At 39.5% G+C, this 12583-nt stretch overlaps 1 protein-coding gene across 4 annotated transcripts in view; it reads left to right on the top strand.

Annotated features, from left to right (window-relative positions):
- LOC102081434 (uncharacterized) overlaps positions 1-12227 on the top strand; it is a 29669-nt gene extending 17442 nt beyond the window's left edge. The window contains exons 1-11 of one of the 4 annotated variants that reach the window (XM_025911605.1): positions 3495-3898; positions 4006-4153; positions 4256-4365; positions 5330-5454; positions 6110-6470; positions 6733-6853; positions 8391-8508; positions 8624-8685; positions 9672-9757; positions 10922-11031; positions 11319-12227. In XM_025911605.1, the coding sequence (XP_025767390.1) occupies positions 6467-6470; positions 6733-6853; positions 8391-8508; positions 8624-8685; positions 9672-9757; positions 10922-11031; positions 11319-11570 (753 nt within the window). In that variant the 5' untranslated portion in view covers positions 3495-3898; positions 4006-4153; positions 4256-4365; positions 5330-5454; positions 6110-6466 and the 3' untranslated portion in view covers positions 11571-12227. Of the gene's footprint in view, positions 1-3494; positions 3899-4005; positions 4154-4255; positions 4366-5329; positions 5455-6109; positions 6471-6732; positions 6854-8390; positions 8509-8623; positions 8686-9671; positions 9758-10921; positions 11032-11318 lie in introns of those variants that run through there. The other 3 variants (XM_025911604.1, XM_025911607.1, XM_025911606.1) reach the window with 3 other exon arrangements.
- The last annotated feature ends 356 nt before the right edge of the window (positions 12228-12583 follow it).

Genomic DNA, 12583 nt, shown 5'->3' with positions numbered 1-12583 from the left:
CTGTACACACTCAGTTCCCATATATGGGCATGCAAAGTTCCTGTTCACTATTTCCTGTCGCTGCAGCCCCGGTACACAGAGCCATATTTCCTGTTCTTCAAACTAATCTAACTCCTTTGTTTTTACACACGTTTACAGGTTCTAACCTCTTTAGTCATTCAGTAATCGTCTCACACACTGCCTTTTCTTTCAAACTCCCCCTTTTCACTTACTCAGACAAATCACACAGTCACTCAAATCAAATACTGACAGCATTCACACAATTAAAATCACTCGAAATACGCTTTTATACGAGTATCTTGGACATGCCTTCCATGATCAGAAAGAGCAAGTCAAAAGAAAAAAGAAAAAGAAAACTGAAACCTCTCATAACATCACTGAAGGTCAAATATCTTCATAGACCCAAAAGTAAGCATATTATTTCCCTAGTCAAAAGTCAAACCGTTCCTCACAAAGTAATTTTTAATCTAACAGCCTTTGTGTTTTGAAACTAAAAGAGGAAGGAACAGCGCCCAATTTAAACTGCGCATGTTGTCACTCAACAACACACACACAGAAAATGTAACTGTATATATCATCTCAAACTGAAACAAAACCCATCTAAAAATCCTAAAACATCTTACTTCGACACCCCAAAACACACATCGCTTACAGACATCTTTTTTAATTAAATTATCTCAAATTCAATTTCAGTTCTTAGAACCCAGATAACGGTCTTAAGTATCAACAGTTTATGTATCCTATCTCAAAACCCCTCAAAAAGTCATACAGTCATGGCAAGAAATAAAACTTTACTTACATATTGTAATAAACAAAACCAGCGTCTTAAGTACATGCATCAGCAATGTCTAGCAGTCCCTATTAACTTCCTCATACTCTATGGACCTCTCAGCTGCCTTATTTGCATTCTCACACACACACACAATCTAAAAATAATACCAGCCTGACTCTCAGACTCAGACAAGTCTCTTAATCTATTTACACAGGCGTCCTATGATTACAACTGCACAGATTTTAGGCCTCTCATTTCAAAACCTACACAATTTAGACAATTTTTAAATTAACGGTCCGACCGATAAACTCCCTGAGTTTTTTGTCATCAATTTAACCAGTCTCGGCCCCGGGCCGTGGTCACATATCTAAGACCCTACACAATTTAAAAGCGTCAACCAACTCAACCCCTGCCGAAAAGCTCTGTTTTGGGGACATTTCACATCCCAGGCTTCCCCGAAGTTTTAAGTTAAAAGTTACACGCCCGAAACCCGGTTTCTACTGACCAAAAAAGTGCAAACCACCGTCCCGGACGGTAAACTGACCCAGTCAGTGGCTATTTTGGAGTGTCGTAGTTCTCCACACTTGCCAAGTGAACTATCCCTCCCCGAGGCAGCTGTCGATCGTCACCGACAAATTGGAAGCGTCACCTTCCGACAAATGCACTTGTTAGACTCCCAGAGTCTCGTTCTATACAATTTAATTATTTTGAAGACACCCCAAAAATCACAAACCCACCATATCGGTGTCCAAGCCCGGCTTTATATTCAATTGAGACTTTAATGTCACAAACTTCACCAATTACCTATTATTCTAAATTCTCTTTATTCTAAATCCTCTTTATTCTAAATCCTCTTTATTCTTATTCCTTTGGGACTTTAACCCGGTACCTTTAGTGAGACTCTAACTCACTTTTACTTATAACTTATCATTACTTCAACTTCAACTTCTCATGAGATTTTCACCAAAATCAAAACAGACCTTTACCAGTAATTTTCAGTGAGTAGACTTTCAATTTTGTCAGAACCAATTCAGCACTGTTTGGAAATAATTCAACAGGTAGTGCCTTACCTTTGAATAAGCCGGCTTATGTCCACTCACTTCGACCACTGACTCGTGTCTGCCTGTTTGAGCACCTTGGACCCTCTCAGTCTCAACCTCCAACTTTTCTCCCTCAACCCTCGGCCAATGCACCAAATGTTACGGGTTCGAAATTGAGGATGAGAGTAAAACAATGATGGTCCAGAAGAGGTCAATCAAACAATTGATTTTTAATGAATGCACGCAGCGTGGAGAGGTGTAAACTGCCAAACAGTTGTACATCTCTGCCCAAAATACACTCTAGATTGCTTTTATAACATCAGGGTATTGTAACGCCCCTTCTTGCGTTTACAAGCACATAATTTGCATGTACAGAACATTCATGTATTTTAAGAATTAAATGCAACATAGAGGTTCCTCCTTGTGGCATACTCTTCCGAATATGGTGATGACCTAAGGCCTTTGAGGTCACCATGGACTGGACATCCTTACGTCACCTGTAACTAAGCAAACTCAAATACCACAAGAAGCTGAATACATTCAGGCCTTTGCTCAGCTACTATTTTACTGTAACCATGTACTCAGCCTATGAGTTATGATACATATATTTAACTCAATCATTTTAAAGTAGTTATAACTGCACCTGTAATAAACATGTTAATATTTGATTATGATAACCCCTATAATATAAATTATAACATAATGCCAGCAGCTTCAATAAACACTTTGATGAAATAATAATTACTGCAATGATAAGATGATGGTTATGTAAAATAATCCCTGTAATTCCACAAAACACGGGTCCATAAGCTATCCTAAAGTGTTTGTTTGCACTGTGGGTTTAAAATATAAGAGTGGAAACTTGTGTAGACAAGAATCAAGAACTATGACCTTTATGGAAGTAGGATTTTCTTTTTCCAGGAACATGAAAAGTTAAAGGTTACTAACAAAACCAGTGTTTGACATAGACAGATAGATGAATAGAAATCAAAATCAGAAAGGGGATACTTTTCTTGATAGCATCAAGGGTGGGACCGGTAAAGAAAACAATTCTGCTTAGAAATATGAGCAGAAAGAATTACTTAAAATGAAAAAGACTTCCGATGCGGAAAAAATCTTCAGGCAAAATGTTAATCTGAATCCAGCAAGTTTTTGTCTTTTGTCAGAAGTAATGACAGAACTGAAACACACAAAGAAAGTTTTGTGTCTTTTAATGTTCTGCCAAAAGACTGTGTGTGTCACTGCAACCACACTGTTCCGTAGGGGAAAGCCTGCAATAGATCGCTGTGACCCAAATAGAGAGGGAACGCATCACATTAAGCCTCTGACCATCTTCTTCTCTCTGAAGATCAGTTAAAAGGTGTTAAGAGACGGCAGAAGAAACACCTCTGATGGCTCAGTCTGTCTTCTCTATTGTAGCTGCTGCAGTTTTTCTTTTGCACTGTGCTTGTTTTCTGACTGGGGTCAGACTAAAATAAATTTATTCTCCTCTAGTCTGCCACTCATCACTGCTAAAATAAAAGTACAACATGACTCTGTCAAAAAAAACAACACGTTTAATGGGCGTGCTTGGATCAGGCACAGTAAATGCTAACATTATGTTACAGCTTCTGCAGCTCGTTTCTCCGGCTTGTGTTAAAATAACTTACCGTTAGTGCAGGGATGCTTGAGCCCTCGTCAGTTACTGAAGAACTGGCGTTAGTTTGGTTGATTGGGGCCGTCCTTTCACCTGCTCCAGCCCAGGTAAACCATGGCGAGTTGATCCTTCCTCCTCATCCGCTTCCACTCCGAGAAGGTGATGCGCGCGTGCCCGCTTTACGTGTCAGTAGAAGGAGTTATACACTTTGTACTCACTCGGACAGTCACCAATTCCACACACCACGCAGAAGTCAGGGCTGCGGCTGTGCATGGTGTTAATGTGACTCAAAAGTTGTATCAAAGTCAATGCTACAAACACGTAGCATATGAAGCAACGCCAAATCACGTCGGAAGCTAGCAAGTTTAAGTCGGTAGCGCGAGGCTGACTGCTGTAAAATAACTCGTTACCATGGTTACACGCGCCTGCTAAATTGTCGTAAATGTGGGGGTAAACTAAATTCTCTTTTATTAACCTATAATAATTAACGTTAATTTGCAATGCACAGAGACAGTTGTTTTGATTAAAAACAATCAATGAATCAATCTTCCTTTTAGGATTTTTTAAGCCAAAGAAATGTCAGGCAAATTGAGGACGAACTTCGTGTCTGACTGTCGTAAATGATCTGGTGGACATCTTCAGTTCACGCAGACACGTGCTTGCCACTACTGTCCGAGAGTTCTTTGCATCCGTGTTTCATTGGAAGTAAGTTAAAATGTATTGTACAGTGCTCATTTTTTCTTACATATAACACTCCTTTTAAATGTCCTAAATGTTTCGGTGCATTTATATTGTGTAATATTGCAGCCGAACACAGACTACACGAGGCTAGCTAACGCCAGCAGAGCTAACTAGTAAGCTAAATCAGCTAACACCATGGAAGAACTGGGTGAGGTCACGGTGTCGATTTTTAAGGGGTAATGTATGCAAGTTTTATTTTTAAACAGATTAAATTGACTTTTTTTTTTTTGCATAGGTGTATGAACACGAAAGTGTGTAAATTAAATTATTTTATAAATAATGTGGTCTATGATGTTTAAGTTAATTTTTACCTTCTACTTCACATGATCATTTCCTCATTTTAGGAACATTTGTAGTTATTTGTGTTACTTATGCAAATGTATTTATTCATCCTTAGAGGTGGCTAGTGCTCAGTAACATTTACTAATTAACATTTAATTGATTAACTTTTGGGAAAAAAGGTACTTCTCAGAGAAGTTTAACTGCACTATATTTTTCACTTTTACTTGAGTAGATTTGTGAAGAAGTAACTGTACTCCACTACATTCACAAAAGCTCAGTTCCTTAATGATAATTAAAGTTGAATAAAAACTCAGTGTCCAATATATAAAAATGAGGTCAACAATACTACTAAAGTAGCATGACGGCTTATGTTTGTCTGTAAACGGAGTTTTTCCACAGCAGTTATAATTGTTTTTTTTAGGAGAATACTTTTTACTTCTACTTCATTTTATTTTGAAGTAACACTACTTTTACTTAAGTTCAGTTTTTTTTTTTCTCATAAGCTAATGTGTAACATGCTAACAGAAAACGAGCACTGGCAGCTACAGACAGCTGTCTGTGTGTCCTCTCTCAGAGGGGGGGAAGCAAGAGACTGATTAGGACAAAACAGAGAGCCAGCTTCTCGGGTGCTGTCATCGCCAACACAGCTCCTGGTGGCTGCCTCTTAGCATGTTGCTCATTAGCTCAATACAACAAACAGTAGCAAACAATGAGGTATCCACATTTTTATACTAAACTAGTTAGCAATGGCAACAAAATTTTAATGAAGTATCAATTTTAAAAGTCTCGTCTCTCATGCAGTTTCATTTGTAGGACATCATTTCATCTTTCTATGTTTGTCTTCCAATGTGTTCATAGCTGCAAACATCAGCGAGGGAATGATGGGCACCCTTTCTCATGAAGACTTGCAGGATCTTTTCCCAGGCCCAGAGAACTTTTTATGGAGAAAAGCAGTCTGGAGTGCCTGTCAGAGTGTACTGGAGGTCAGTTTCTCAGTCACTCACCACCTATTAAACTTTCATAAACAAGTCACATCATGGTCAGTCTATGGTCACTTAGTTGTGAATGTAAAATATTGTCCTCCTGAAGCTGCCTTACATCGTAGGAACCACCGTCCGTCATAGGAAACACTTGCGGAGTTACAACCAGTCTGATTGTCAAACCAAGAGTTTACCAAGTTTTTCAGCTGTGGAATGTTATCAAACCGCCAATTACAGCTAGTTTAACCCAAACGCAGGCAGAGTTGGATGATCCCCCCCCCCCCCAAAAAAAAATGTTGCATTTTGGTGTTGTTCATTGGGGCGATCGTGGCTCAAGAGTTGGGAGCTCGCCCTGCAATCGGAAGATTGCCGGTTCGAGCCCCGGCTTGGACAGTCTCGGTCGTTGTGTCCTTGGGCAAGACACTTCACCCGTTGTCTACTGGTGGTGGTCAGAGGGCCCGGTGGCGCCAGTGTCCGGCAGCCTCGCCTCTGTCAGTGCGCCCCAGGGTGGCTGTGGCTACAATGTAGCTTGCCATCACCAGTGTGTGAATGTGTGCGTGAATGGGTGGATGACTGGATGTGTAAAGCGCATTGGGGTCCTTAGGGACTAGTAAAGCGCTATACAAATACAGGCCATTTACCATTTTTTATTTTGCAGGAATCTGGCCAAGATGACTCAAAATCTTCAAGCAGCTCCTTCATTAATGAGTCACCCAAGCAACAGACATCCACTACTTTAAATGCAACTTGTGCAAAGTGCACAAGCCCTGAAAAGGTTGTGAAGTTATCCTATCAAGAATATGTATTGCACACCGACACTGAGCTTGAGCAGGTCCGCCAACAATACTTTGAGGTGAAGAGCGCAGCTGCAAAATGTCAAAGGAGCTCAGATGTCGGCTCATCCGAAAAACCATGACTAGTTGCATAGATACCCATCAAAACCAGAAATTACAGCAATGGCAAAGAGAATAGTGCAGTACTACCCCATGCTACAGGACCAAGGCATCAAGAATACATGGGTAAGTGAAATGCATCCAATTTATGACCAAAGTGTTTCATGTTGGACATTTTTAGTAGTGGTTGGAAAAATGTATAAAAATGTCCTGTACAGGTCATTGTGTAAACAAAAGACTGAAAAATGTGAGATGTTTTTAAAGATTTAACTCCATTATATTACATATATTATTTTTTATGGCAGATTTCTGACATCTGTCATTTTAATGACATAAGATTTTTATTTTAAAGTGAGAGATATTGGTTATGTAATTATGTGTCTTGCAGCATACAAGCCTGCAGATATCAACAGTCCAGACACCTACCATCCAGCAACCTTGGCCAAGCACAACAAGACCCTACACACTTTGTTTAAAAGAAAAAACCCAAACCACCAGGAAGTCTCTAAGCTCCTGGGGGATGTTCTTCGTACCTCGCTTACTACATCCAAGATCAAATGACACATCCAAGATCAAATCATCGCGCTAACCGTGAGCTCGCTAATCCGGTTGTCCGAACGCACCTGTTGTTGACGATTAGTATAGCTGGCTGAAGTAATCTGAGATCACTGGGTGGCTTAAAAGGGGCTACGCATCGATAGTAGAAACATTGATCGGCAACCCTGTGATTGGTCGGCGAAGATGTCGAAGGAGCGCGCGCAGTATCTCACGGCAGCAGACCAAGAACTCTTGATTGAGGGATATCAGGAGTTTCAGAGTTTAATTAAAACGCAGGGGAACACTGCAAAGGCTGCAAAAGCAAGGAGAGAGGGCTGGCAGAAAGTTGCTGACAAATTAAACTCGTAAGTGATCCATGATATTACATTATATCATGTGATATTATTTCATTCCACATTATATTATATTACATCATATCCTCTTTCACATTAGAGCCACAACAGGACCCACTAGAACATGGGAAAAAGTAAAAGTGAAATATAAGAATATTCTACAGAATGGTAATATTTATCACTTATATTGCTTTTAGTCTATGACAAGAGACCCTGGAATAATCTGTTTGTTTATAACAGCAACCAAGAAAAGGGCAGAGCAAATAAAGACAGGTGGTGGTCCTGCACCCCCTCGTCACACCCCTTTTTGTACTGTGACATTTATTGACATTGTGGGTTTTTATGTGTGTAGTTTGAATAACACTCCATCACTTTTACCTGTTCCCATGCAAGGGGTGACTGAAGCATGCACAGTAAGTCGGGAGTAAGTATATACAGTACAGTAAGTATATATATATATATATATATATATATATATATATATTTGGAGAGAGAGAGAGAGAGAGAGAGAGAAAGTAAATAATAACCTCACGGGAGAATCGATATCTCTCTATGAGCACACCGTCGCGCCGAGCTAAAGGATCCCGTCTATCCCGCAATATACGCTAAATTCTGTAAACTCTCCTTATCAATCTTGCACCTTCCTTGCTCGCGTACAAACGGACAGGACATGGCTGCGACAGACTTCCCAAATCCACCTTCGCTTTTTTAGCCGTGGTCTCTCATCTTGATTGCACGTAGTAATTTACTATTACTACTCTAAAATATGAATTACATCTGACATGATCTACTACATGTAATAGAATGATTAATAGTACATTTCCCTTTTTTTCGGAAATGACCTGTATGTATCTGTATGAAATCAATAAAAGAATCAAATACATTATCTTTAGTTACATTGATAATATTTATTTATGGTAAAACAGTGGCGAAATATCGCTCTTGCTTTCATATAACTGCAGCGGACATACCTGAGAGGCCGCGATCTAATCCTGTTTACATAAAGTAAACCTGCTCCCGAGCAGGCTTACGCTTACGGATCTGTTGCTATGACAGCAAGCCCCAGATGAGCTTCGGAGAACCGAACGATCCAAGATCACGCGAAATCGTCAACATTCAAATCCGGCTAACTTGCTTAGCGAGGTACGAAGAACAGGCCCCTGGATTTGGAATTTTCAGTCAGAAGAGCATTCATTGATTCAAATACTATTCGCGAGGAGGACAGACACAAAAAGCTTCTAGAAGCATATCCTTGCTTCAAGGACATTGGACATGTAAGTCATTATTGAATGCACGTGATTCAAACCAAACACAATGTTTATCATACCAACTTCTTGGTCCTCAGTGAAGCATTGACATGTTTGTATTGGTATGCTGAATATTTTATAGGTGATGGAGGAGCTTCATCGCATTTTGGATAAAGATAATGGCAACTTCATCAATGAACTGAAGTAGAGCTGGGCGATAGAACGATAACGATATGTATTGCGAAATAACTTTTTCTCGATAGAAAAATTAAACTATTGCGATAGGCCTCATCTCTCTTGCGCTCTTAAAAAAGAAAAAAAAGAACAGCCAATCCAAATTAAGTAGCGCAGAGCCGAACCAATCACAGCCGCAGCGTCACGTCACGTGACTTGTTACGTACAGCACAAGTGCCAAGCCGCACGTGTGTATTTGTTTGGGAAGCAGCCAGCCGCCGTGCCGCCCGGGTAATGGAGGAAATGAGTTTGCTGACTAGAGAAAAATCAACCGAGAGCGTGACCGAAGGTTATCGAAGAGAAAACAGATGATGGTTCCAATGCTGGAGAGATTGTCGAACGGAAAGGCCATAGAAGTTTCTAGTGTGAAGGTATTTCAGCTATTTCAAGTCTGACAAAAAACGAGAGTAGCGAGCACTGTAAATTGTGCCGAAAGCAAGTCTGGAAGTACAATAAACCGGTGCATGCTCAATCTCTGACTGAAAGCGCTAATTCATCATTCGGTTTTTGTCAGACTAAAGTAACTGTTAAAACTGTTTGAAAAGCTAAGCTATACAACAAGGAGAGATTGAGAATTTCCTTTTAGTTCTCAGTTTATTTGATATTGACAAAAGTTAGTCAATTTTGTCTGTTCTTCTGTAAAACAAACTAAGATTTATTTTTTTAGAATTAATATTTTGTTTCTAAGTGGAATTGACAATTTAGTCTGTTTTGTTCTATTTTGAAACTTAAACGCTTTAGCGGCTGCCCTTTGTGTCTGAAAAAGTCTCATGTTCCTTAAGTACATCTACCCTGTTGAACTTATTATGGGAAATAAATATTTAAATCAAAACAAGCTGCTGATTATTTCAAATATAGTTATTTGGCTTATATCGTGATATATATCGTTATCGCCTGAAATGAAAAAAACATATCGTGATATGAAAAAATCTTATATCGCCCAGCTCTAAACTGAAGGAAAGATGGCATGATTTCTGCCAGAAGGTGCAGTTTTTTGGTGTATGGAAAAAGATGCTGAAACCCCCAATGGGAATGGATAAAGGTAAGCAATGATGTTTTGGTGTTATTGGTGATCAGAGTATAGTTTGGATCTTAAGGCATGTTAAAGCAGTAGTCCGTAAAGTGATGTCACTGAGGACAGGAGGAGGAGATTTTGAAATTTTAAAGGCCTAATCCCCCACTCCCCCTCTCCTCCTGGAAGGAGCTGAAAGCCACACCTCCTACAAGTCACGTGCAGGGAAAGCAGACTCAAAGGCTAAAAATAAAAACCAACAGGCTGATGTAGTGAAAGGTTGAGTGCTGCACTAATCAGTGAGCCTACATAACATACAGTGCAAGGCAAATCCCTTTTCGTTCCTGTCCCTCCCCTACTGAGTTAGCATGAAGCTTACAGACTGACATTAATGCAATGTAGGTCCAGTTAGCATTCAAGCTAGAGTCATATTAGCCTACTGTAAACACAGTATACAGCAATTATCTACACCACTTTTTTAAAAAAAAAAAAAAATGTTTACAGTTCCCTAAAATAATTTTTGTTTTTTACCTGTCTAAAAGAAACTTTGCCAACTTTATATCAGTTTTGAGCCCTTGTACATCATGGAGCTGCGTCCATCTTTTAAAAGCAAATTCCGCTCAACTGTCGTAAACATCTAACAGCAGTTTTTGAAGAAGGACTTTTAAACTGCTTAAATTTTCTTTGTGAAGTGGAAGGCAGTCCAGGGATTGGTAACTTCGCTCCTTGTTTTGATTGCTCTACAGTGTTCCTTCTGGCTTATTAAAAGCTAACTTCGGCATGTCGTTCCATTGTTGTGCAAGCTGGGGTGCATATTCATTGACTGACAGCTCCCTCTAGAGAATACACAAACCTATTGGTCAACGCTCTAGGCTCGCTTGACTGATTTGTTTTGTTGTAGAGGCAGGAGGAGGGACTTGGGGGAAATAAAAAGTATGACAAATTACCTACTTTAAATCAGAGAACATGGTCGGATAGTCACATTTAAGCATGTTTTAGGTTACTTTAACAAGTTAAAACTATGGACTACAGGTTTAATTGCCATGTTAGTGTCTTGTTCACCTTTTATCCAATCACTGGCCAAATGTGGGTTTTTTTTGTTTGTTTTTCAATTGTATACCTTTTTGATCAGTTTTAATCTTGAGCATTTTGTTCAAGTGTGGTAATGAGATGATGATTCCTTTTTCTGTACAGCTGAACAGGCTCTCGAGATCCTACGTGTGCTGCCATCATTGTTCCCATCCACCTCTGCCCCTCCAAAGAGGGTACGAGATACAATTGAGGCTCTGGTGCATGTCCTTGAGGTGAGCTGTGCAAAATGTAGCTTTTTGTTTTTGGCCAGTAAATACAAACATGGATGTATTATGTGGTAGCAGATTTTATCACCTCAATGATAACCAATTAAATGTAGCCTTGGTTTTCTGTTTTTCAGGAAGACTAGACATATGTGAACAGTAATTGCATTGAGAATAATTAAAAGTAACAAATTCAGATGTAGTTTCTCACAACTTCAACTTTTGTTGTAATTTAACTTTAGTTTTGTGTTGAAACAAAAGTGCATAATCCTTACAAAAGTATGTCTGTGTTAAAGGACCAAGAAGACACTAATACCTATTTGATGAAACGTCCTCTCTCCTGCCGAGTCCTGATCGTGAGTCCGTCCAACTGCATCCTAGCGGTAGGAGATGTGCCAATAACCATGTTTCCAAAAGACAAGGTTACGGAGGGTGCTTTATACCTTATGGCCTACTATTATACCCTACACCTTACATACCCAAAGTGTGTAGCCTCTCTGCTTTCCGTCATACAGACAGAGGTTCTCTTGGATAAAATCCATGAGTGAGATCTCACATCATCTTACAAGAAGAGCATGCCTGAGTGGAATGCTTTTATTGGCCAGTAGAGCCAGTGTGGTTAAGATGTGGACTATAGGAAAGCACTTCTTCTCTCCTTCCAAGGCTACTACAATCCATGTTGGTTGCGATTGATTTTTGTTTGGAAATTGGCCAGGTTAGCCCAGTTTTATAATTAAGGGTGCACGATAATATTGGCGAACATGCCGACATTTTATGTTTGGTTTGTGCAGTGCAGACTGCCTAGCTTTTAGTTGATTTTAAAGGTTTTGGGGGTTTTTTTTTTGTTTTAATGTTGAGTTTAGGCTACAGTGTATTCAGCAGATAGGCTCCATGCATCCTTAATGATAATTTTACAATGGAATTGTTTGAAGAATGTTGTCAAATGTCCATGTTAATATAGCCCAGGACCTTTAATTTAAATGATAAAAACACTTTGTATTAATAACAAATGTTACAGGTTGAGCAGTTTTAGTATGCCTAGCAGTGTGTTTGTCTGTGCTTTGAATTGTGCCTGTGCAATGCACAGATTTTACCAGTGTATTAAGGGCCAGATTGGGCAGAACAAAAAGTCACTGCAAAATGGCTTCTTTAATGCAGTCCTCTCTGTTTATGAGGCTTTACCAATAAAGTTGCTGCTCTGCAAATCTATAGTTTTCATTTTTTTGTCTTATAAGCAGTAGGTAAATGTCTTGAATCTAGAACAGTATTACTGCTGTATAGAAAGGTAAATGCACTAGAAATGGAGAATTATTACAACTAGAAAGCGAAAATTTCAGAAGAAATTTTATGTGTGCCTATGCCGCTGCTAATCACTGTAGTTTGCCATTCATACGGCTACAGAGAGCAAAACTCAGAAGAGCAGCCATTCTCCACCATGAACTATGGTAAAAACAAACACCGCTCACGCTTCACAGATGACAGCTTACAGTTTTGTTTAAAGATGAAGTTACTTTGTACAGCGCCGATTTGCAGACGCTGTGCACACAGGTTCATGAGCAGA

Source organism: Oreochromis niloticus, linkage group LG11, assembly GCF_001858045.2.
Source record: "Oreochromis niloticus isolate F11D_XX linkage group LG11, O_niloticus_UMD_NMBU, whole genome shotgun sequence".
Taxonomy (NCBI): domain Eukaryota; kingdom Metazoa; phylum Chordata; class Actinopteri; order Cichliformes; family Cichlidae; genus Oreochromis; species Oreochromis niloticus.
The sequence above is the reverse complement of the archived record's forward strand: the minus strand, read 5'-3'. Positions and strand labels throughout refer to the sequence as shown.